The sequence below is a fragment of the Saccoglossus kowalevskii genome, chromosome 9 (assembly GCF_978046115.1).
Source record: "Saccoglossus kowalevskii chromosome 9, keSacKowa6.1, whole genome shotgun sequence".
NCBI lineage: Eukaryota > Metazoa > Hemichordata > Enteropneusta > Harrimaniidae > Saccoglossus > Saccoglossus kowalevskii.
Genome location: NC_140649.1, coordinates 38,192,359 through 38,218,903, shown reverse-complemented (window position 1 = coordinate 38,218,903; position 26,545 = coordinate 38,192,359). Strand labels below are relative to the sequence as shown.

The window sequence follows — 26,545 nt, the reverse complement described above, 5'->3', positions numbered from 1 at the left end:
GAAAGATAAAATCATAATATAACAATACCACTGTAAGCAGCTAAATTGTCATGACCCATTTTTTTATGAGTATCACAACTTATGCAAAGTTTAAACATAAATACATATTTTTCAGAATAACTATCTCTTGAAACAAATAACATAACCTTATATTTCAATAATTTATCTTTTAAAAAATAAAATTCAGAGAATTTTCCTTCTTTATAACAATTATAGTGTTATTGATGAGATTATTCTCCACAACAAACATAAGTATACCTATAATATATTTTATTGATAGAATTTACAGTATTTACCGGTAGTGACATGATAGATAATTATTTAGAGGATTATTTTAGGAATTACTAAAACTAACTACAAACTAGCATGGTGGATTTCATGAATATTCAAAACTGAAAACTGTTTGATTATGACTTTTATGTGACCACGATAGGCTTGCGATCAAACTGAATATCCTTTTTAACTTGTATGCACTTGGATTAGAGGGCTTGTGACCCCATCACCCCCCTCCATAGAGGGTTTGTGATCCCATCATCCCACTCCGGAGGGTTTGTGATCCCATCATCCCACTCCGGAGGGCTTGTGACCCCATCATCCCACTCTGGAAGGCTTGTGACCCCATCATCCCACTCCAGAGGGTTTGTGACCCCATCATCCCACTCCATAGAGGGTTTGTCCCACTCCATAGAGGGTTTGTAACCCCATCATCCCACTCCATAGAGGGTTTGTAACCCCATCATACCACTCCATAGAGGGTTTGTGATCCCATCATCCCAATCCATAGAGGGTTTGTGACCCCATCATCCCACTCCATAGAGGGTTTGTGACCCCATCATCCCACTCCATAGAGGGTTTGTAACCCCATCATCCCACTCCATAGAGGGTTTGTGACCCCATCATCCCACTTCATAGAGGGTTTGTAACCCCATCACCCCACTCCATAGAGGGTTTGTGACCCGATCATCCCACTCCATAGAGGGTTTGTAACCCCATCATACCACTCCATAAAGGGTTTGTGATCCCATCATCCCACTCCATGGAGGGTTTGTGACCCCATCATCCCACTCCATAGAGGGTTTGTGATCCCATCATCCCACTCCATAGAGGGTTTGTGACCCCATCATCCCACTCCATAGAGGGTTTGTGACCCCATCATCCCACTTCATAGAGGGTTTGTAACCCCATCACCCCACTCCATAGAGGGTTTGTGACCCCATCATCCCACTCCATAGAGGGTTTGTGACCCCATCATCCCACTCCATAGAGGGTTTGTGATCCCATCATCCCACTCCAAGAGGGTTTGTAACCCCATCATCCCACTCCATAGAGGGTTTGTGACCCCATCATCCCACTCCATAGAGGGTTTGTAACCCCATCATCCCACTCCATAGAGGGTTTGTAACCCCATCATACCACTCCATAGAGGGTTTGTGATCCCATCACCCCACTCCATAGAGGGTTTGTGACCCCATCATCCCACTCCATAGAGGGTTTGTGACCCCATCACCCACTCCATAGAGGGTTTGTGACCCCATCATCCCACTTCATAGAGGGTTTGTAACCCCATCACCCCACTCCATAGATGGTTTGTGACCCCATCATTCCACTCCATAGAGGGTTTTTGATCCCATCATCCCACTCCAAGAGGGTTTGTAACCCCATCATCCCACTCCATAGTGGGTTTGTGACCCCATCATCCCACTCCATAGAGGGTTTGTAACCCCATCATCCCACTCCATAGAGGGTTTGTAACCCCATCATACCACTCCATAGAGGGTTTGTGATCCCATCATTCCACTCCATAGATGGTTTGTAACCCCATCATCCCACTCCATAGAGGGTTTGTGACCCCATCATCCCACTCCATAGAGGGTTTTGTGACCCCATCATCCCACTCCATAGAGGGTTTGTAACCCCATCTTCCCACTCCATGGAGGGTTTGTGACCCCATCATCCCACTCCATAGAGGGTTTGTAACCCCATCATCCCACTCCATAGAGGGTTTGTGACCCCATCATCCCACTCATAGAGGGTTTGTGACCCCATCATCCGACTCCATAGAGGGTTTGTGACCCCCATCATCCCACTCCATAGAGGGTTTGTGACCCCATAATTCCACTCCAAAGAGGGTTTGTGATCCCATCATCCCACTCCATAGAGGGTTTGTGACCCCATCATCCCACTCCATAGAGGGTTTGTGACCCCATCATCCCACTCCATAGAGGATTTGTGATCCCATCATCCCACTCCATAGAGGGTTTGTGACCTCATCATCCCACTCCATAGAGGGTTTGTGACCCCCATCATCCCACTCCGGAGGGTTTGTGACCCCATCATCCCACTCCATAGAGGGTTTGTGACCCCATCATCCCACTCCATAGAGGGTTTGTGACTCCATCATCCCACTCCATAGAGGGTTTGTGATCCCATCATCCCACTTCATAGAGGGTTTGTAACCCCAACATCCCACTCAATAGAGGGTTTGTGACCCATCATCCCACTCCATAGAGGGTTTGTGACCCCATCATCCCACTCCATAGAGGGTTTGTGATACCATCATCCCACTCCATATAGGGTTTGTGACCCCATCATCCCATTCCATAGAGGGTTTGTGACCCCATCATCCCACTCCATAGAGGGTTTGTGACCCCATCATCCCATTCCATAGAGGGTTTGTGACCCCATCATCCCACTCCCTAGAGGGTTTGTGACCCCATCATCCCACTCCATAGAGGGTTTGTGACCCCATCATTCCACTCCATAGAGGGTTTGTGACCCCATCACCCCACTCATAGAGGGTTTGTGACCCCATCATCCCACTCCATAGAGGGTTTGTGACCCCATCATCCCACTCCATAGAGGGTTTGTGATCCCATCATCCCACTCATAGAGGGTTTGTGACCACATCATCCCACTCCATAGAGGGTTTGTGACCCCAACATCCCACTCCATAGAGGGTTTGTGACCCCGTCATCCCACTCCATAGAGGGTTTGTAACCCCATCATCCCACTCCATAGAGGGTTTGTGACCCCATCATCCCACTCCATAGAGGGTTTGTAACCCCATCATCCCACTCCATAGAGGATTTGTGACCCCATCATCCCACTCCATAGAGGGTTTGTGATCCCATCATCCCACTCCATAGAGGGTTTGTGACCCCATCATCCCATTCCATAGAGGGTTTGTGACCCCATCATCCCACTCCATAGAGGGTTTGTGACCCCATCATCCCACTCCATAGAGGGTTTATGACCCCATCATCCCATTCCATAGAGGGTTTGTGACCCCATCATCCCACTCCATGAAGGGTTTGTGACCCCATCATCCCACTCCATAGAGGGTTTGTGACCCATCATCCCAATCCATAGAGGGTTTGTGACCCCATCATTCCACTCCATAGCAGGTCATGACCCCATCGTCCCACTTATAGAGGGTTTGTAACCCCATCATCCCACTCCATAGAGGGTTTGTGATCCCATCATCCCACTCCATAGAGGGTTTGTGATCCCATCATCCCACTCCATAGAGGGTTTGTAACCGCATCATCACACTCCATAGAGGGTCGTGACCCCCTCATCCCACTTATAGAGGGTTTGTAACCCATCATCCCACTCCATAGAGGGTTTGTGATCCCATCATCCCACTCATAGAGGGTTTGTGACCCTATCATCCCACTCCATAGAGGGTTTGTGACCCCATCATCCCACTCATAGAGGGTTTGTGACCGCATCATCACACTCCATAGAGGGTTTGTGACCCCATCATACCACTCCATAGAGGGTTTGTGACTCCATCATCCCACTCCATAGAGGGTTTGTGATCCCATCATCCCACTCCATAGTAGGTTTGTGGCCCCATTATCCCACTCCATAGAAAACACACATTCTTACCTTGTCAATCTCTTCTTCCTTCTGCTGGGATTTGTCATCTGGAAATGGATCCCACGTGATACCTGATGGTACTAACGTGTGATTGGTAGATATGTTTTCAGAACCAGGTGAACCCCCAAATCCTTCATCCTCATTGGGAGATGTGTTAACAATTGATGACCATAGACTATCCTCCTCAGCAGTCACTGTAAGAAATAAAAACACACAAATATACTGTGAGATAATCAGATTGGCCAAAGTGATGTAAAGTGTGAAGTGCCAAGATTCAACATATCCAATTATAACTGAAATAAGATGTACAATTTTTTTTATCTCAACTTTTGTTGGTTCACAGACATCTACAATAACTCCAATAGGAGAGCTTATTCGTGAATCACTTCAGAGTATAATATTACACAAATCAGAGGAATGTTTTATTTGTGGAAAAAACCAACATTAATTTTGAATGCATAGAGAGTGATGCTTTTAAAACATGCACTCAGATTGGACATTAAAAATTACAAGATTAATCCCTTTTGGAGTTGGACAGAATCCAAGAAATGTCATTGTGCTATTTGTGATTAGAGAGAGTCGAATACATTAACTCAATCTCATATCATAACTAGCTTCGCTTTCATCGTAGACGAAAGTTAGAGTTGTTCATACAGGTGATTGTCAGTCCTCAACCGTCAACAATTATATTTTCAAATTTCTTCTTGAAACTACCAGCCCAAATGCTTTAATATGTTATATGTACAATGTAGGTACCCTTGGTGGACCTCTATCAGATTTGCTCATTTTGTGACAGTAATTCTCTATTTTTAACAAATATTTATGTAACTTTTGGTAAAAAATTATATTACTTTTTATATTACATGTAGATACCTTGGGACCTCTCTCAGATTTGTTGACGTGACGTGATTTCGTGACGATATCACTTATTCTCTATTAGTGTTTTGACTTCATCTTGGAAACTACCATATACATAAACATCATAGTGAGAAAATAAATAACCTTGGCTTTATTCACATGTTATTTATTAAGTGTCTCAACTCTTGTGTTTATATCTTATGACTGATAAGGATAAATTTAATAGAACCCAAGTTTTGGATTCATCAACTAATAATAAGGTTGAGAATATGTCTGTGAATTAGTGGAGAGTTTGCTTATCTAGGATAAATCAAAGTAATCAAAGTAGGAGTTTTCAAAAAGTTGAAAATAACATTTCTGACCAAAAATTACAAAATTATTCATTAAAAATAGCGTAGTATTAAAATAAGATAATGATCCAATATTTGATACAAATTTTGAAAAAAAATATGTTACAAAAACAATATTTGTTTTTCATACTTGTTTTTGTGTATATTTGTTTTTCATACAAAAATTGAATGAATTATTCAGCAGTCATCACAATCAGATATCTATACCAGTAACTGTAACATACAATTACTTTGTAACGTTAACAAAACAAAATACGTGTAATAAACACAAAGTAAATATAGCATCATTTAGAAGAGAATTCACTTTCACTTAATAGAATAATATGATAAAGACTTCAATCAATCAGTTTTTTACCTAATCATTAGGAAATTTTAAATAATATGATAAAATTCACTTATAGGTAAATTAATAATTACAAGGAAGCTGTTGTTATATAGTTATAGATAGAGTAAGTCAATATGGCTGCCATGTAAACAAGTGCATGCTGGGAAAATGGTTACAAGGAAGCTGTTGTTATATAGTTATAGATAGAGTAAGTCAATATGGCTGCCATGTAAACAAGTGCATGCTGGGAAAATGGTTACAAGGAAGCTGTTGTTATATAGTTATAGATAGAGTAAGTCAATATGGCTGCCATGTAAACAAGTGCATGCTGGGAAAATGGTTACAAGGAAGCTGTTGTTATATAGTTATAGATAGAGTAAGTCAATATGGCTGCCATGTAAACAAGTGCATGCTGGGAAAATGGTTACAAGGAAGCTGTTATATAGTTATAGATAGAGTAAGTCAATATGGCTGCCATGTAAACAAGTGCATGCTGGGAAAATGGTTACTTGATTAGAGGTTGGCTACATTTGTCATTATTATAATTTTACTCTGAACATCAATAATCCAAAAAAAATAAAAATATGGTCATGAAACAAATTTTTTCCACAAAAAATTATGTATACAAATCAAGATTTTAGAAATTATTCTCAATACTGAATTGACAATTTGCATACATGAGATGAAAATATAATATTTTACGTAGTCATATAAGATGGCTACTTATTAAGGTTCTCATGTAGTTTTGATTATTCATATTTATGTTTTTATGAAATATTGATTTAACATATGGAAGTATATAAACTTCAAAATTGTATTTCATATAATGCTGACAAAAAGTCAAATATCGATGGCTTCATTAATGATATTGGGCATAGAAAACTGCTTTCAATTTAAGGTACATGCAGTGAACACAACATTCAAATCAAACATTCCCCAAATTGTATCCCCAATTATGATACATTGAGTCATGTTTTATACATACTTAAAGCGTGCTGGTCATTGCGCAGCACGTGTTCAAATTTCATGTAAATAAACAATGTATTTTACATGCATTGTATACGTCGTTATGAGTTCCATATCGAACAGGACGCAGCGCGAAGACTGTCGACCTTCAAGGGATCCACACAAATGGTATGAATGGAATACTGGACAATCAGGACCAAACAGCAATGAACATGTTGACTGTGGACAACAGCTGATTTTTGTTAGGACAGCAAATCATCTTGACATCTCATCCCCAGATTTCTGTTACAGTTTATATTAAAAAAATTCTTAATAAACAAACTTATATATTTTAAATGATGTATGAATAAATCAAAATGGCAAACTAAGAATTATGTAACCTTTAAATGACTGCTGTATACACAAATGAATTACGGGACATTCAAAATGGCTGCTGTATACACAAAAGAATTTTGGGATATTCAAAATGGCTGCTGTATACACAAATGAATTACGGGACATTCAAAATGGCTGCTGTATACACAAAAGAATTTTGGGATATTCAAAATGGCTGCTGTATACACAAAAGAATTATGAGGCATTCAAAATGGCTGCTGTATACATAAATGAATTATGGGACATTCAAAATGTCTGCTGTGTACATAAATGAATTATGGGACATTCAAAATGCCTTTGTATACACAAAAGAATTATGGGATATTTAAATGGCTGCTGTATACACAGATGAATTATGGGACATTCAAAATGTCTGCTGTATACACAAATGAATTATGGGACATTCAAAATGGCTGCTGTATACATAAATGATTTATGGGACATTCAAAATGTCTGCTGTATACACAAATGAATTATGGGACATTCAAAATGGCTGCTGTATACACAAATGAATTATGGGACATTCAAAATGTCTGCTGTATACACAGATGAATTATGGGATGTCATTCAAAATGACTGCTGTATACATAGATGAATTATGGGACATTCAAAATGACTGCTGTATACACAAATGAATTGTGGGACATTCAAAATGACTGCTGTATACACAAAGGAATTATGGGATATTTAAATGACTCCTGTATGCACAGATGAATTATGAGACATTCAAAATGTCTGCTGTATACACAAATGAATTACGGGACATTCAAAATGGCTGCTGTATACACAAAAGAATTATGGGATATTCAAAATGGCTGCTGTATACACAAATGAATTATGGGACATTCAAAATGGCTGCTGTATACATAAATGAATTATGGGACATTCAAAATGTCTGCTGTGTACATAAATGAATTATGGGAAATTCAAAATGGCTGCTGTATACACAAATGAATTATGGGGCATTCAAAATGGCTGCTGTATACACAAAATGAATTATGGGACATTCAAAATGTCTGCTGTGTACATAAATGAATTATGGGACATTCAAAATGGCTGTTGTATACACAAAAGAATTATGGGATATTTAAATGGCTGCTGTATACACAGATGAATTATGGGACATTCAAAATGGCTGCTGTATACATAAATGAATTATGGGACATTCAAAATGGCTGCTGTATACACAAAAGAATTATGGTATATTTAAATGGCTGCTGTATACACAGATGAATTATGGGACATTCAAAATGTCTGCTGTATACACAAATGAATTATGGGACATTCAAAATGGCTGCTGTATACATAAATGATTTATGGGACATTCAAAATGTCTGCTGTATACACAAATGAATTATGGGACATTCAAAATGGCTGCTGTATACACAGATGAATTATGGGACATTCAAAATGTCTGCTGTATACACAGATGAATTATGGGACATTCAAAATGTCTGCTGTATACACAGATGAATTATGGGACGTCATTCAAAATGACTGCTGTATACACAGATGAATTATGGGACATTCAAAATGACTGCTGTATACACAAATGAATTGTGGGACATTCAAAATGACTGCTGTATACACAGATGAATTATGGGACATTCAAAATGGCTGCTGTATACATAAATGAATTATGGGACATTCAAAATGTCTGCTGTATACACAAATGAATTATGGGACATTCAAAATGTCTGCTGTATACACAAATGAATTAAGGGACATATAAATGGCTGCTGTATACATAAATGAATTATGGGACATTCAAAATGTCTGCTGTGTACATAAATGAATTATGGGAAATTCAAAATGGCTGCTGTATACACAAATGAATTATGGGGTATTCAAAATGGCTGCTGTATACATAAATGAATTATGGGACATTCAAAATGGCTGCTGTATACATAAATGAATTATGGGACATTCAAAATGTCTGCTGTGTACATAAATGAATTATGGGAAATTCAAAATGGCTGCTGTATACACAAATGAATTATGGGGCATTCAAAATGGCTGCTGTATACATAAATGAATTATGGGACATTCAAAATGTCTGCTGTGTACATAAATGAATTATGGGGCATTCAAAATGGCTGTTGTATACACAAAAGAATTATGGGATATTTAAATGGCTGCTGTATACACAGATGAATTATGGACATTCAAAATGGCTGCTGTATACATAAATGAATTATGGGACATTCAAAATGGCTGCTGTATACACAAAAGAATTATGGGATATTTAAATGACTGCTGTATACACAAATGAATTATGGGACATTCAAAATGGCTACTGTATACACAAATGAATTATGGGACATTCAAAATGGCTGCTGTATACACAAATGAATTAAAGGATATATAAATGGCTGCTGTATACACAATTGAATTATGGGACATTCAAAATGGCTGCTGTATACACAAATGAATTATGGGACATTCAAAATGGCTGCTGTATACACAAATGAATTATGGGACATTCAAAATGGCTGCTGTATACACAAATGAATTATGGGGCATTCAAAATGTCTGCTGTATACACAAATGAATTATGGGACATTCAAAATGGCTGCTGTATACACAAATGAATTATGGGGCATTCAAAATGTCTGCTGTATACACAAATGAATTAAGGGACATATAAATGGCTGCTGTATACACAGATGAATTATGGGACATTCAAAATGGCTGCTGTATACACAAATGAATTAAGGGACATATAAATGGCTGTTGTATACACGGGTGAGTTATGAAACATTTACGAAAGAGGAAATTAAGTAAAATGAAAAACTATGCTTTATAGATTTACAACATGCACTAACATTTTCATGACTTCCTATTTTTCAAATAAAAAACTACATTAATTACGACTAACCTTAAATTCTCTCCCAATCTGTATTAATCTTCAAAAGGCAAATAAATTCCTAATTTTTGTATTTTGTCTATGTTCCAACTAAAAAGCCATGTACTACTATCCACCCTCCTTTTAATGTACATCCAATAACCCAATAATGGAACATGACCTTTAGCTATATGTCAATTACTAACACAAGTTACATGATATGAACACAATCAGTGGCTATATTAATTATTGTCATGGCAACTAACACTATTATAAATTTGATAAATATATAATAACTATAAAAATAAATATAATACATGTACACTCTTTTTCTGTAATAAATGAAACGTTTGAAAGCATTTTAATTACTAGGACCACTATAATATATCATTACCATAGCAACATTTGCGTCATTTACAAACTCATATTTTTGGAGTCAAAACATAAAATTTTTCATTTTGAATGTTTTTGTTTTGTATTGAGGTGTCAATGTATCACAACAATACGTGACAATAAAAGCTGCCAAAGTACCTACTTGGTATGATATTACACAATACATCATTGTTATTGGTAGAATATAAAAAGCATTTAAAAAAACAAAATAATGCAAAATTGATTGATGAAATATTTTCTGTCAGCTCAACCACAACACTTAAATCATTTATTATGTGATTACAGGTTGCTGTAGTTTATATTTAGCCAGCAATTATGCATACAATTAAACTTCAACTGAACACAATATCTAACCAGAAGTCAGTTACAACAGTCTTAATATAAAATATTAAATAATATTAAAATTTAAAATAATTCCAGGGATCTCATTGGTTGTTTTGATTCAGCTTTACGTTGTGGATTATAGTCAATACTAAAGAGGTTTTCAGTTTTCTGAAAGCTTGCTCACGTTTTTTTTTATAAAAAAAATAATATTTCCAACATCTAATAAATGTTTTATAAATCTGAATATTTATTAAATTTCATAAATGAACAAAACTGAATTATTCACTTGGAAAAACATCTAATAATAAACTGTGGTGAACATTCTTTCATTTTTTTAAAAATATACGGTCAATATTAAAAAGACTAATCATGCATGAAAAGCTGATGAATTTGAATATGACAACATGGTAATATGTTTCTCAATGAGGTAGGTGCACAGGTGTCGTCTCAATAGCCCTCCCTAAATATGAGGGCATATTGTAATTATTTGAATACCATTCAACAAATTCTATTTTTGGACACTCCCTAACGAACATGACATGATTTCACTGGCAATATCAACAAAAATGAGTCATCAATTTACTATTAAAAACATTCTCTATGAATTGTAATCACCTGTATTCACACAATAACAATATTATTCAGCATAAAATTAAAACTACTCATCTGCAACCTTCATCAAATTCATTTTTTTATGGAAATGTTATAAATATACTATAAATAATCTAACAATATCTGTGTTGAAAACAACACAAAATAATTAAATAATTTAAAGTACACAAATATACGAGTATAAAATTTGACTTACCTGACATGGGTTTGAACTTGGCAACCGACACAAACATGGTAATAAATCCTTAACATGCACTAAATTGCTACCATCAAAGTTTTATCACGTTTTTTTTTTTTTTTTTTTGAAATGGACCTACCAGGTACGGTTTTGAATTCGGTGTCCAATTCTACATCAAATTTTGCATTTATATGGTTGTTACTATCGACAACAAAATTGTCCTCAAAGACTGTCGATACATAGCCTCTGGATTCCTCCCTTGGTGGCAAAGGCTCAATGTTCCGGTGTTGTTTCCCTGATTTAAACGGATCAGGAATGTGTACACATGGAATGATGTCGCTTTCTCTCTCCTCTGAAAGAAACAATGTGAACACAATACATCAGAGAATCACACTGGATTGACATCTGTGACCTATAAGGTCATATCAAAATACTGGCAGCTGATTGGTGGATGTGGTCACTCAGTAGGGGACTCCAAAGTAGCATTTTATATGGTGGTTGCAATGGACAGATGTATTATATATGCAATTATTATGTAAATTATTGACGATTGGCAGGAAGTGCAACCAACTGAGAGAAGCCAGGAAATTGGTAAAACAGATCACAGAATACATCAACAACATTTGTTAGTCTGCTGTCATGACAACCATTATAACATATGCCTTGCACAGTTCAATAGTAGTGTACTGAGTTGTTGGTTGGTTACCATAGCAACTAAGAAACAGGTTACTCAAGGTTAACTGTCATGTCAACCAATTATTATATTAAGCTATTTCATATTGACATTATATTAAATAAATAAATAAATAAAAGACAATAAAAATGACTTGAATAAAAATATAAAGAAAGCATCTGAAAATTAAATGGCAATGTTTGACAATTAGTGCTTACAGGTGCATGCAAAGAGACAATGCTGTTGCTTAGAAACTAAATTGTAATTCATTATACAGATTGTGTCAATTTCTGGTAACATAGGGTGTTCATGTGACCTTTCACCTCTAATATATTCACAGAACTCTCCAGACTCAGGATTATAAATTCCGATATACCTCGCTTCTAAATTATACTGGTATGATAGTATTTATTTTATGCTAATGAGGTCAATAACATTTGCAGATGTTTTATTTTGACAACGGAATACAAGTCACCTTCACTGTCAAATTTGAACATATATAAAAATTTGTCTACATTAGAAGTGAGTATGTAAATAATTTACATATTTATTATTTCAGAATTCCAATAAAAAAAGGGTGTTATTTTTTATATCACATTCCAAAATTATCTTCAACTGTTTTGGCTTTAATAACAAAAATGTGCTCTTAATTTTGTAATTTAAATAATCAGTTTGCATTGATAGTCCTTGACTTCTGTTAATCTAAACCAATTATTCCAAACAAATTAACCTTATTGTAATGAAACATAAATATATTAGTAATAAACATAACAATCAGCTTAATTAATTAAAGTACATTCATCAATAAAGATCATTTGACACAAATTTATAGTGAATTTCACTGGTGTCTTCACCTTTATAAATAAAATTATAGCAGCGAATACAAAAATGTTTATCAAGATTAATTATAAATTATACAAATATTTTAATTTCTCATTCAGAAAAAACAAATTTTTTTGGCATTGTGTCATGTGACCTTCACAACATTTAGTCCTTTAATTAACCATTAATGAAGATTCCTGATAATGGGAATATAAAAGTTAATTCTATATTGATTGCAATGCAGTGTCAAAATCTTTCCAAATCTTATAAACGCTACTAGACACTCATTATTAAATCAAAAGTAAAACACCATTTAATATTTTAAGCATTAATTATGCAATCCCCATTCAAGTTAATTTGATTTATTTTTAACTATCAGTATGATGCAACTATCCTTGGACTTTATTATGTTGATAATTAAGTAGTGAAACATTAGTAGTACCTGCCAATTCATCATCAAGGGACCATACATCTTCTATATCCAATAAATCTGCAGGAGATGAATAGGAGGAAGATAATGCAACAATCAGGTCAGTTACAAATAATCCAGATAGGACTACATGAGAATGTAAACAACAACAAAAATATCAAGTGATCTGTAACATATGCAACCAATAATAAAACATGACAGCAAGTCATCATGTCTTGCATAATTTGCAGGAATGTTACGTCTTTTTGTTCAAAGTGATACATTTATCAGTACAGATTATCTAAAAGTTACAGCTTCAGTAACCTTGTATTAATGAAGTGATAGCTAAGATATCATCACGACCACAAACACCTTCCTTTGATACATAAATTTTGAAATTTCACAATTTAAACTGAAACGAGAACTTTCTGTTTCTATCACACACTGCACTTACTGATTGGCTGGTTGGATTCAACTGACTTTGAAATTTATAAATATCAAGGAAATGGGTTTGTGGCCAGTGGGATGTGTGGTGCATTACAGATTATGAAGTAGGATATGATGAAGCCAGCCCTCCAACATTACAGATTATAAAGTAGGAGGGAATGAAGCCTGCCCTCAAACATTACAGATTATAAAGTAGGATGTGATGAAGCCTGCCCTCAAACATTACAGATTACAAAGTAGGATGTGATGAAGCCTGCCCTCAAATATTACAGATTATAAAGTAGGATGTGATGAAGCTTGCCCTCAAACATTACAGATTATAAAGTAGGATGTGATGAAGCCTGCCCTCAAATATTACAGATTATAAAGTAGGATGTGATGATGCCTGCCCTCAAACATTACAGATTATAAAGTAGGATGTGATGAAGCCTGCCCTCAAACATTACAGATTATAAAGTAGGATGTGATGAAGCCTGCCCTCAAATATTACAGATTATAAAGTAGGAGGGAATGAAGCCTGCCCTCAAACATTACAGATTATAAAGTAGGATGTGATGAAGCCTGCCCTCAAACATTACATATTATAAAGTAGGATGTGATGAAGCCTGCCCTGAAACATTACAGATTATAAAGTAGGATGTGATGAAGCCTGCCCTCAAATATTACAGATTATAAAGTAGGAGGGAATGAAGCCTGCCCTCAAACATTACAGATTATAAAGTAGGATGTGATGAAGCCTGCCCTCAAACATTACAGATTATAAAGTAGGATGTGATGAAGCCTGCCCTCAAATATTACAGATTATAAAATAGGAGGGAATGAAGCCTGCCCTCAAACATTACAGATTATAAAGTAGGATGTGATGAAGCCTGCCCTCAAACATTACAGATTATAAAGTAGGATGTGATGAAGCCTACCCTCAAAAATTACAGATTATAAAGTAGGATGTGATGAAGCCTGCCCTCAAATATTACAGATTATAAAGTAGGATGTGATGAAGCCTGCCCTCAAATATTACAGATTATAAAGTAGGATATGATAAAGCCTGCCCTCAAATATTACAGATTATAAAGTAGAATGGGATGAAGCCTACCCTCAAACATTACAGATTATAAAGTAGGATGTGATGAAGCCTGCCCTCAAACATTACAGATTATAAAGTAGTATGTGATGAAGCCTGCCCTCAATTATTACAGATTATAAAGTAGAATGGGATGAAGCCTACCCTCAAACATTACAGATTATAAAGTAGGATGTGATGAAGCCTGCCCTCAAACATTACAGATTATAAAGTAGGATGTGATGATGCCTGCCCTCAAACATTACAGATTATAAAGTAGGTTGTGATGAAGCCTGTCCTCAAATATTATAGATTATAAAGTAGGATGTGATGAAGCCTGCCCTCAAACATTACAGATTATAAAGTAGTATGTGATGAAGCCTGCCCTCAAACATTACAGATTATAAAGTAGGATGTGATGAAGCCTGCCCTCAAACATTACAGATTATAAAGTAGGATGTGATGAAGCCTGCCCCCAAACATTACAGATTATAAAGTAGGAGGGAATGAAGCCTGCCCTCAAACATTACAGATAATAAAGTAGGATGTGATGAAGCCTGCTCTCAAACATTATAGATTATAAAGTAGGATGGGATGAAGCCTGCCCTCAAATATTACAGATTATAAAGTAGGATATGATGAAGCCTGCCCTCAAATATTAAAGATTATAAAGTGGGATGTGATGAAGCCTGCCCTCAATTATTACAGATTATAAAGTAGGATGTGATGAAGCCTGCCCTCAAATATTACAGATTATAAAGTAGGATGGGATGAAGCCTGCCCTCAAACATTACAGATTATAAAGTAGGATGTGATGAAGCCTGCCCTCAAACATTACAGATTATAAAGTAGGAGGGAATGAAGCCTGCCCTCAAACATTACAGATTATAAAGTAGGATGCGATGAAGCCTGCCCTCAAACATAACAGATTATAAAGTAGGAGGGAATGAAGCCTGCCTTTAAACATTACAGATTATAAAGAAGGATTTGATGAAGCATGCCCTCAAACATTACAGATTATAAAGTAGGATGGGATGAAGTCTGCCCTCAAACATTACAGATTATAAAGTAGGATGTGATGAAGCCTGCCCTCAAACATTACAGATTATAAAGTAGGATGTGATGAAGCCTGCCCTCAAACATTACAGATTATAAAGTAGGATTTGATGAAGCCTGCCCTCAAAAACATTACAGATTATAAAGTAGGATGTGATGAAGCCTGCCCTCAAACATTACAGATTATAAAGTAGGAGGGAATGAAGCCTGCCCTCAAACATTACAGATAATAAAGTAGGATGTGATGAAGCCTGCCCTCAAATAGTACAGATTATAAAGTAGGATGTGATGAAGCCTGCCCTCAAACATTACAGATTATAAAGTAGGATGTGATGAAGCCTGCCCTCAAATATTACAGATTATAAAGTAGGATGTGATGAAGCCTGCCCTCAAACATTACAGATTATAAAGTAGGATGTGATGAAGCCTGCCCTCAAATATTACAGATTATAAAGTAGGATGTGATGAAGCCTGCCCTCAAACATTACAGATTAATGCCCAAATAATGTAGATATTAAACCTTCAAGCAAAACAAGATCAAAATAAAAGCATTAGACATTTTACATTAATTACAAAGCAGAAACTGGGTGAGAAATCCGGTCCTGGTGTTTTATAGGTATTACACCACAATTAGTATTTAATGCGATATAATGTAATTTTCTTCACAGGAATTTTTTCCAGAAATTTGTCTTGTTCGGAAAATAAAGTGGTTAACAAATATTACTTTTCATGGATTTGAAGAAGAAGTTGCATAAGTCAAATGATGTGAACAATAAAGCTCCATTTTTAGACCATATTTTGTTCAACATCATATTGATGCATTGCCATTCTTTTTGTGAGTACCTAATCACACTAATGTTTTGAATGTTATATTTAATTGCTATATTTTCACATTTATTATGTATTTTATATTTGAGAATTTTGAAACAAAAAGTATGAAAAATTGTATGCATGTATATTTTGTGAAAGGTGAATAGTGCTCCAAGTGATAATTAGTATAATTAAAACTATTATTAAAATTATTATTGAAATTATATGCATTGTAATTACCAGCATACATGCATTAGAATACTAATTGTGGTGTGAACCCTATATTTCTAAAGGGAATATGAAATGAATATTATATACCATGAAATGAAGATAATTCATTCTTAATTCTCCAAGGATCTGTCAGAGCAACTTAGTAAGAAAATAATGTTATGTTAGATAACATGTTCATTATCCAACCTTGCATGTTTCCATGGAAACAAAAACCAACATTTTGAATTCAAGAATCCTTGGTAATAAAATAATGCCAGGTTATGGTAGGAGATAGGCTATACCAAAGGTAATATGATTTGAAGATGGGCTATATCAAAGGTAATATGGTTTGAAGATGGGCTATGTCAAAGGTAATATGGTTTGAAAATGGGCTATTTCAAAGGTAATATGGTTTGAAGATGGACTATGTCAAAGGTAATATGGTTTAAAGATGGACCATGTCAAAGGTAATATGGTTTGAAGATGGGCTATATCAAAGGTAATATGGTTTGAAGATGGGCTATATCAAAGGTAATATGGTTTGAAGATGGGCTATATCAAAGGTAATATGGTTTGAAGATGGGCTATGTCAAAGGTAATATGGTTTGAAGATGGGCTATATCAAAGGTAATATGGTTTGAAGATGGGCTATGTCAAAGGTAACATGGTTTGAAGATGGGCTATTTCAAAGGTAATATGGTTTGAAGATGGGCTATGTCAAAGGTAATATAGTTTGAAGATGGACTATATCAAAGGTAATATGGTTTGAAGATGGGCTATATCAAAGGTAATATGGTTTGAAGATGGGCTATGTCAAAGGTAATATGGTTTGGAGATGAGCTATGTCAAAGGTAATATGGTTTGAAGATGGGCTATGTCAAAGGTATTATGGTTTGAAGATGGACTATATCAAAGGTAATATAGTTTGAAGATGGGCTATATCAAAGGTAATATGGTTTGAAGATGGGCTATATCAAAGGTATTATGGTTTGAAGATGGGCTATATCAAAGGTAATATGATTTGATGATGGGCTATATCAAAGGTAATATGATTTGAAGATGGGCTATGTCAAAGGTAATATGGTTTGAAGATGGGCTATATCAAAGGTAATATGGTTTGAAGATGGGCTATGTCAAAGGTATTATGGTTTAAAGATGGACTATATCAAAGGTAATATGGTTTGAAGATGGGCTATGTCAAAGGTAATATGGTTTGGAGATGAGCTATATCAAAGTTAATATGGTTTTAAGATGGGCTATGTCAAAGGTAATATGGTTTAAAGATGAACTATGTCAAAGGTAATATGGTTTGAAGATGGGCTATATCAAAGGTAATATGGTTTGAAGAAGGGCTATGTCAAAGGTATTATGGTTTAAAGATGGACTATATCAAACGTAATATGGTTTGAAGATGGGCTATGTCAAAGGTAATATGGTTTGGAGATGAGCTATATCAAAGTTAATATGGTTTTAAGATGGGCTATGTCAAAGGTAATATGGTTTGAAGATGGGCTATATCAAAGGTAATATGGTTTGAAGATGGGCTATGTCAAAGGTATTATGGTTTGAAGATGGACTATATCAAAGGTAATATGGTTTGAAGATGGGCTATGTCAAAGGTAATATGATTTTAAGATGGGCTATGTCAAAGGTAATATGGTTTAAAGATGGACCATGTCAAAGGTAATATGGTTTGAAGATGGGCTATATCAAAGGTAATATGGTTTGAAGATGGGCTATATCAAAGGTAATATGGTTTGAAGATGGGCTATGTCAAAGGTAATATGGTTTGAAGATGGGCTATGTCAAAGGTAATATGGTTTGAAAATGGGCTATATCAAAGGTAATATGGTTTGAAGATGGGCTATGTCAAAGGTAATATAGTTTGAAGATGGGCTATATCAAAGGTAATATGGTTTGAAGATGGGCTATGTAAAAGGTAATATAGTTTGAAGATGGGCTATGTCAAAGGTAATATGGTTTGAAGATGGGCTATGTCAAAGGTAATATGGTTTGAAAATGGGCTATGTCAAAGGTATTATGGTTTGAAGATGACTATATCAAAGGTAATATGGTTTGAAGATGGGCTATGTCAAAGGTAATATGGTTTCGAGATGAGCTATATCAAAGTTAATATGGTTTGAAGATGGGCTATGTCAAAGGTAATATGGTTTGAAGATGGGCTATGTCAAAGGTAATATGGTTTGGAGATGGGCTATGTCAAAGGTAATATGGTTTGAAGATGAGCTATGTCAAAGGTAATATGGTTTGAAGATGGGCTATGTCAAAGGTAATATGGTTTGAAGATGGGCTATGTCAAAGGTAATATGGTTTGAAGATGGGCTATATCAAAGGTAATATGGTTTGAAAATGGGCTATGTCAAAGGTAATATGGTTTGAAGATGGGCTATATCAAAGGTAATATGGTTTGAAGATGGGCTATGTCAAAGATAATATGGTTTGAAAATGGGCTATGTCAAAGGTAATATGATTTGAAGATGGGCTATGTCAAAGATAATATGGTTTGAAGATGGGCTATATCAAAGGTAATATGGTTTGAAGATGGGCTATATCAAAGGTAATATGGTTTGAAGATGGGCTATATCAAAGGTAATATGGTTTGAAAATGGGCTATGTCAAAGGTAATATGGTTTGAAGATGGGCTATGTCAAAGGTAATATGGTTTGAAGATGGGCTATTTCAAAGGTAATATGGTTTAAAGATGGGCTATGTCAAAGGTAATATGGTTTGAAGATGGGCTATATCAAAGGTAATATGGTTTGAAGATGGGCTATGTCAAAGGTAATATGGTTTGAAGATGGGCTATGTCAAAGATAATATGGTTTGAAAATGGGCTATGTCAAAGGTAATATGGTTTGAAGATGGGCTATGTCAAAGATAATATGGTTTGAAGATGGGCTATATCAAAGGTAATATGGTTTGAAGTTGGGCTATATCAAAGGTAATATGGTTTGAAGATGGGCTATATCAAAGGTAATATGGTTTGAAAATGGGCTATGTCAAAGGTAATATGGTTTGAAGATGGGCTATGTCAATGGTTTGAAGATGGGCTATATCAAAGGTAATATGATTTGAAGATGGGCTATGTCAAAGGTAATATAGTTTGAAGATGGGCTATATCAAAGGTAATATGGTTTGAAGATGGGCTATATCAAAGGTAATATGATTTGAAGATGGGCTATGTCAAAGGTAATATAGTTTGAAGATGGGCTATATCAAAGGTAATATGGTTTGAAGATGGGCTATATCAAAGGTATTATGGTTTGAAGATGGGCTATATCAAAGGTAATATGATTTGATGATGGGCTATATCAAAGGTAATATGATTTGAAGATGGGCTATGTCAAAGGTAATATGGTTTGAAGATGGGCTATATCAAAGGTAATATGGTTTGAAGATGGGCTATGTCAAAGGTATTATGGTTTAAAGATGGACTATATCAAAGGTAATATGGTTTGAAGATGGGCTATGTCAAAGGTAATATGGTTTGGAGATGAGCTATATCAAAGTTAATATGGTTTTAAGATGGGCTATGTCAAAGGTAATATGGTTTGAAAATGGGCTATGTCAAAGGTAATATGGTTTGAAGATGGGCTATGTCAAAGGTAATATGGTTTGAAGATGGGCTATTTCAGAGGTAATATGGTTTGAAGATGGGCTATGTCAAAGGTAATATGGTTTGAAGATGGACTATATCAAAGGTAATATGGTTTGAAGATGGGCTATATCAAAGGTAATATGGTTTGAAGATGGGCTATGTCAAAGATAATATGGTTTGAAAATGGGCTATGTCAAAGGTAATATGGTTTGAAGATGGGCTATGTGAAAGATAATGTGGTTTGAAGATGGGCTATATCAAAGGTAATATGGTTTGAAGATGGGCTATATCAAAGGTAATATGGTTTGAAGATGGGCTATATCAAAGGTAATATGGTTTGAAAATGGGCTATGTCAAAGGTAATATGGTTTGACGATGGGCTATGTCAAAGGTAATATGGTTTGAAGATGGGCTATGTCAAAGGTAATATAGTTTGAAGATGAGCTATGTCAAAGGTAATATGGTTTGAAGATGGGCTATATCAAAGGTAATATGGTTTGAAGATGGGCTATGTCAAAGGTAATATGGTTTGGAGATGAGCTATGTCAAAGGTATGGTTTGAAGATGGGCTATATCAAAGGTAATATGGTTAGAAGATGGGCTATGTCAAAGGTAATATGGTTCGAGGATGGGCTATGTCAAAGGTAATATGGTTTGGAGATGAGCTATGTCAAAGGTAACATGGTTTGAAAATGGGCTATATCAAAGGTAATATGGTTTGAAGATGGGCTATGTCAAAGGTAATATGGTTTGGAGATGAGCTATGTCAAAGGTAATATGGTTTGAAGATGGGCTATATCAAAGGTAATATGATTTGAAGATGGGCTATGTCAAAGGTAATATGGTTTGAAGATGGGCTATATCAAAGGTAATATGGTTTGAAGATGGGCTATATCAAAGGTAATATGGTTTGAAAATGGGCTATATCAAAGGTAATATGGTTTGAAGATGGGCTATGTCAAAGGTAATATGGTTTGGAGATGGGCTATGTCAAAGGTAATATGGTTTGAAGATGGACTATATCAAAGGTAATATGGTTTGAAGATGGGCTATGTCAAAGGTAATATGGTTTGAAGATGGGCTATGTCAAAGGTAATATGGTTTGAAGATGGGCTATGTCAAAGGTAATATGGTTTGAAAATGGGCTATATCAAAGGTAATATGGTTTGAAGATGGGCTATGTCAAAGGTAATATGGTTTGAAAATGGGCTATGTCAAAGGTAATATGGTTTGAAGATGGGCTATATCAAAGGTAATATGGTTTGAAAATGGGCTATATCAAAGGTAATATGGTTTGAAGATGGGCTATGTCAAAGGTAATATGGTTTGGAGATGGGCTATGTCAAAGGTAATATGGTTTGAAGATGGGCTATGTCAAAGGTAATATGGTTTGAAGATGGGCTATGTCAAAGGTAATATGGTTTGAAAATGGGCTATATCAAAGGTAATATGGTTTGAAGATGGGCTATGTCAAAGGTAATATGGTTTGAAAATGGGCTATATCAAAGGTAATATGGTTTGAAGATGGGCTATGTCAAAGGTATTATGGTTTGAAGATGGACTATATCAAAGGTAATATGGTTTGAAGATGGGCTATGTCAAAGGTAATATGATTTTAAGATGGGCTATGTCAAAGGTAATATGGTTTAAAGATGGACCATGTCAAAGGTAATATGGTTTGAAGATGGGCTATATCAAAGGTAATATGGTTTGAAGATGGGCTATATCAAAGGTAATATGGTTTGAAGATGGGCTATATCAAAGGTAATATGGTTTGAAGATGGGCTATGTCAAAGGTATTATGGTTTAAAGATGGACTATATCAAAGGTAATATGGTTTGAAGATGGGCTATGTCAAAGGTAATATGGTTTGAAGATGGGCTATGTCAAAGGTAATATGGTTTGAAAATGGGCTATATCAAAGGTAATATGGTTTGAAGATGGGCTATGTCAAAGGTAATATAGTTTGAAGATGGGCTATATCAAAGGTAATATGGTTTGAAGATGGGCTATGTCAAAGATAATATGGTTTGAAGATGGGCTATATCAAAGGTAATATGGTTTGAAGATGGGCTATATCAAAGGTAATATGGTTTGAAGATGGGCTATGTCAAAGGTAATATGGTTTGAAGATGGGCTATATCAAAGGTAATATGGTTTGAAGATGGGCTATGTCAAAGGTAATATGGTTTGAAAATGGGCTATATCAAAGGTAATATGGTTTGAAGATGGGCTATATCAAAGGTAATATGGTTTGAAGATGGGCTATGTCAAAGGTAATATGGTTTGAAAATGGGCTATATCAAAGGTAATATGGTTTGAAGATGGGCTATGTCAAAGGTAATATGGTTTGAAGATGGGCTATATCAAAGGTAATATGGTTTGAAGATGGGCTATGTCAAAGGTAATATGGTTTGAAGATGGGCTATGTCAAAGATAATATGGTTTGAAGATGGGCTATATCAAAGGTAATATGGTTTGAAGATGGGCTATATCAAAGGTAATATGGTTTGAAGATGGGCTATATCAAAGGTAATATGGTTTGAAGATGGGCTATGTCAAAGGTATCTATATATTTATTTATTTATTTCATTACACAGATCAACAAGCAAACCCAATTACAGATCTGGAAAGGGGGCAAGTTCCTGTCATACTTGTTACAACATTAATACTGTTATTATTTATGAACACTGAGGAAAAGAATGGAAGACTGGACCAATGATTTACATCTCCTCTGATCCAATGCTAAATTCTGCGAGCCTGACAAGTGGGTATTATGTATATTTTTTCACTGCTGTTTGTGTAACCGAGGGTAACCCACAATCTTCCTGATGCCAGGCAGCCATGCTAGTCATCAAGTCACACATCAGGTGATATGTGACTGGAATGCACTAGGGTCAATGTCAGCATCTTTTATTTCATGTTTTGTCATATTACCTCAAACCCTGCAAATGGAAGTGTGCATGGAATCATGGGAAGAAACGGTGTGCATTGTGATAACTGTCATAAAGGTGATTGACGAGTCATACCTATTTTCAAGGAGAGTGGGTTCTACTAGGTGTGCTTGTAATTTACATAACAAAGGGTGTTTACAACTTTGGAAGGAGAATTGGAATCTACCAGGTGTGCTGTTATTTGAATAACAAAGGATGTTTATGATCTACTGAGTTGCCTGCGTGACACAGCTGCTAGCAAGATTACATTCTGATTGGCTCATGTGGAAACCCAGGTGGTGTAACTACCTATAAATTGGACAGACTAAAGACAGTTTAGTTGAATCATTTCAACTCTGTGTCCGTCACTTCAACTTGCTTTCCTGTGTGTTCTGCTACGATACGATATTACAGGCTACAACCATCATTCTGTGAGACTTGTATGAACTGCTCTGCGATCTCCTGCTTTCAGCGGTGCCCTCCAGAATACCATCGTTCCTCTGCAAGCAAGACTCCTGTATTTCTCCGTTGTTGTGTTGCAGAAGCCATTGACTGTTGTCCAATAATACATCCTGGAACTGTGAGTTACCACCAATGCACACTTTCCTAAGCAATCCTCTATTTTAGTGACTTTATTCATTGTATTATTCCGTGCTTTGTTTCTTGTAATTATTTTGAGAGGTATAAAAGCCAGGAGCATTAACTTGATATTTTGGTGTATATTCCATTTCCAGTACTATTGTCTTGTCTACCCCATAGTAGCAGTGAAAGAACCCCCTGTCCAGTGTGAGTTCTGTGGGTGGCCCTCTCAATTGCGATAAGCAGGCCTTACACTGTGACAGTCAAAGTTCATATGGTATTGGGGTGTAATGAATTGCATAGAAGATAAAAGCAGTGTTGTGATGGTGTACTGTATGTACAAATACCTAAAATACTTGTAAGTTTAATTTGGTTTATTGGTATCAATATTAATCACTAGACCCTGAATTTAGTTGTAGACTGTACTCCTGGTCACTGATCTAAAATTTCAAAGTGCAACTTTGAGTCTGCATTATTAGACTTGTTGTAGTCTTCATCAGTAAAGTAGATGCATACATATACTCTGCTGTATGTGCATTTACAATATTATGGTTAAATACCTTTTCTTTTCTCATGACATGAATGAATTGGATCAACCTCTTCTGATATTTTAATCTGAACAGCCTGCTAATAAAAAAAAAAAATCTTAGTTTATCTGAATTATTAATTATAATTGTACATATTTAATAAGACAAGTACAAAGACATCTTCCAAGTGATGGAAGAGATAGTATAGCGCCCTCTATAGACCAATCTGGAAATTACTAGATTCCAGAACATGTCTCTTGTGTGAGCTGTCAGTGTTTTTTTGTGTTTTTTTCAAAATATAGTTAGAAATTTAAAATAAATCATCAAGTAAAAAAAAAATTGAAAACGTTAAATTTCTACACTCATTCATTAACAAATTAATAATCATGATTTTACTTCCGGCAGTCCTAAGAAAATATGGTAATCATTAACCGTCAGTGCAGCAACAGCACACAGGATGGACGTGTGACAATTTAATAGGATACCAAGTCACACATGTAGTATCACATGTTTAAGTGTCGTACAGTTAAACTCTCCTCAGATGACATGTGTAGATAAAGTAATCAAAATTTTGAAAAAATTTAAGATAGTAATTTGTTTAGTTTTTGAAATCAAATAGTAAAGTGTCATCACAGATTGAGATTCACATAAATGAAGTAAACTGATATATTGGCAATACTAGTAAAGTTTATCAAGCTAACTCACTAGTAAATCAGTTTGCCATTTTAAAATCATTTGTTTTCACATACCTAAGGCTTGATTAGTTTTATATCATATTAAATAAAACAAGCCATGCATGGCACAGTCCCCGTTAGTTATCAAATTTAAGAAATGTAGTTTTGTTTATAGTAATATAGCTGGAATATAACCATGTCAGGAATATGTTTTTTTAACATTAAAATGATTGACATTTGTATCTGATCATCAAACAAGTACTTGTTCATATTTAGAGATATTGCTCTGGAAAAGCATTCAAAATCAGCCATTTTGAATACATATATAAATATCATATGATGTATAACAAATATACAGTGACCCCTCGCTAAGTCGTGCCTCGGTAAGTCGCAGGTACTTTGATGGCTCTCAAAATTTCTATTGTTTTGAAGTACAAAGACTAATGTTTTGTTGCATAGTGTTTTTAACCAACCGTTAAAAAAAGACAACTTAACACCTACTGTCCGCCAATTGCTTAGATTCAATGGGTGACGGCGGCCTTACTCAAGGTGTCAACAGGGGTGTCGAGTAGTGATCATACAAGCTTCTCGGCCGGTCCCATTTTGGTATACCTCTATAAAACTCGTTACAATGAGTTGAATTCATTATCTGAGCAGCATGTCAAAGCGAAAGCTATCCAGTCTGTTCGTACGCCCATAAACTCACACCGATCGACGATGTCAAGAGGTGAAACCATGGGTGAAACCAAGTTAAGGGTTGTACGTGATCTAGCAGTGGGTTAGCACACTATTCGTGGGTGGGTAAAAAATGAAGAGTAAATTTGTTTTCAAAGTTTACCAAGAGGTGGGACTGAACAGAAAAATGTGCGAAATTGTCCGACAATGGTGACATCGATAAAGCTGTTTACATTTCTTCAGGAATGGTCTGCCGGAACTCCACTCTCTGGTTCCATCACCCAATGCAAAGCACGCAACTCGAATTTGAGGCCAGTTCAGGGTGGTTCTAGTGATGGCAAAGAAGACATGCTATACACACAGTCTCAATCCAAGGCAAAGTTCGATCTGCGAACATGGACGCTGTCAGAACTTTTCCCGAAAAACTGAGTAAAATTATCTATGAAGGTGGTTATTTTGACGAACAAGTTTATAATTGCAATGAAACTGGTTCATTTTGGAAGCTGTTGCCGTCGAAGTCGCAAGCAAAAGCAAACGACCCACATACTATCGAACACAAACAAAATAAACAACGCATCACTGAAATGTTTACAGAAAACATAATCATGATTTTATTCGAATACTGCCTTACACATATGACGATACATCAATTAACTAAACCGACGGTTTATAAGTGCTTTTTATATGTTTTTCAATGCACGATCTCCCTCTTTCACGAGGTCCCTCGGTAAGTCGCAGCCCTCGATAAGTCGCGGTTTTTGCTTGAATCCCGACACCCGTGACTTAGCGAGGGGCCACTGTATAAAATTTGAATATAATCAGTCAAAGCATTTAACAGGAGGCTCTATAAGCCCAATCATTAAAACAAAATGGCCGCCAGTCAGCTATTTTGAATCCAATCTGAAAAAAAAAATGCCGTGCATCAGGAACTTGTAATGTCTAA

At 35.8% G+C, this 26,545-nt stretch overlaps 2 protein-coding genes across 4 annotated transcripts in view; both read right to left on the bottom strand.

Moving 5' to 3' along the window:
• Positions 1–11,268, bottom strand: part of LOC100379016 (uncharacterized) — a 75,105-nt gene extending 63,837 nt beyond the window's left edge. For both annotated transcript variants that reach the window (XM_085503493.1, XM_085503494.1), the window contains exons 1-2: positions 11,127–11,268; positions 3,892–4,076 (exon numbers count right to left, since the gene is read on the bottom strand). In XM_085503493.1, the coding sequence (XP_085359619.1) occupies positions 3,892–4,076; positions 11,127–11,163 (222 nt within the window). In that variant the 5' untranslated portion in view covers positions 11,164–11,268. The remainder of the gene's footprint in view (positions 1–3,891; positions 4,077–11,126) is intronic.
• The window catches only part of LOC102800786 (epidermal growth factor receptor substrate 15-like), a 33,437-nt gene continuing 18,077 nt past the window's right edge, over positions 11,186–26,545 (bottom strand). Inside the window, exons 10-12 of one of the 2 annotated variants that reach the window (XM_085503498.1) lie at positions 24,287–24,353; positions 13,046–13,093; positions 11,186–11,460 (exon numbers count right to left, since the gene is read on the bottom strand). In XM_085503498.1, the coding sequence (XP_085359624.1) occupies positions 11,186–11,460; positions 13,046–13,093; positions 24,287–24,353 (390 nt within the window). Of the gene's footprint in view, positions 11,461–13,045; positions 13,094–24,286; positions 24,354–26,189; positions 26,503–26,545 lie in introns of those variants that run through there. The other variant, XM_085503499.1, reaches the window with a different exon arrangement.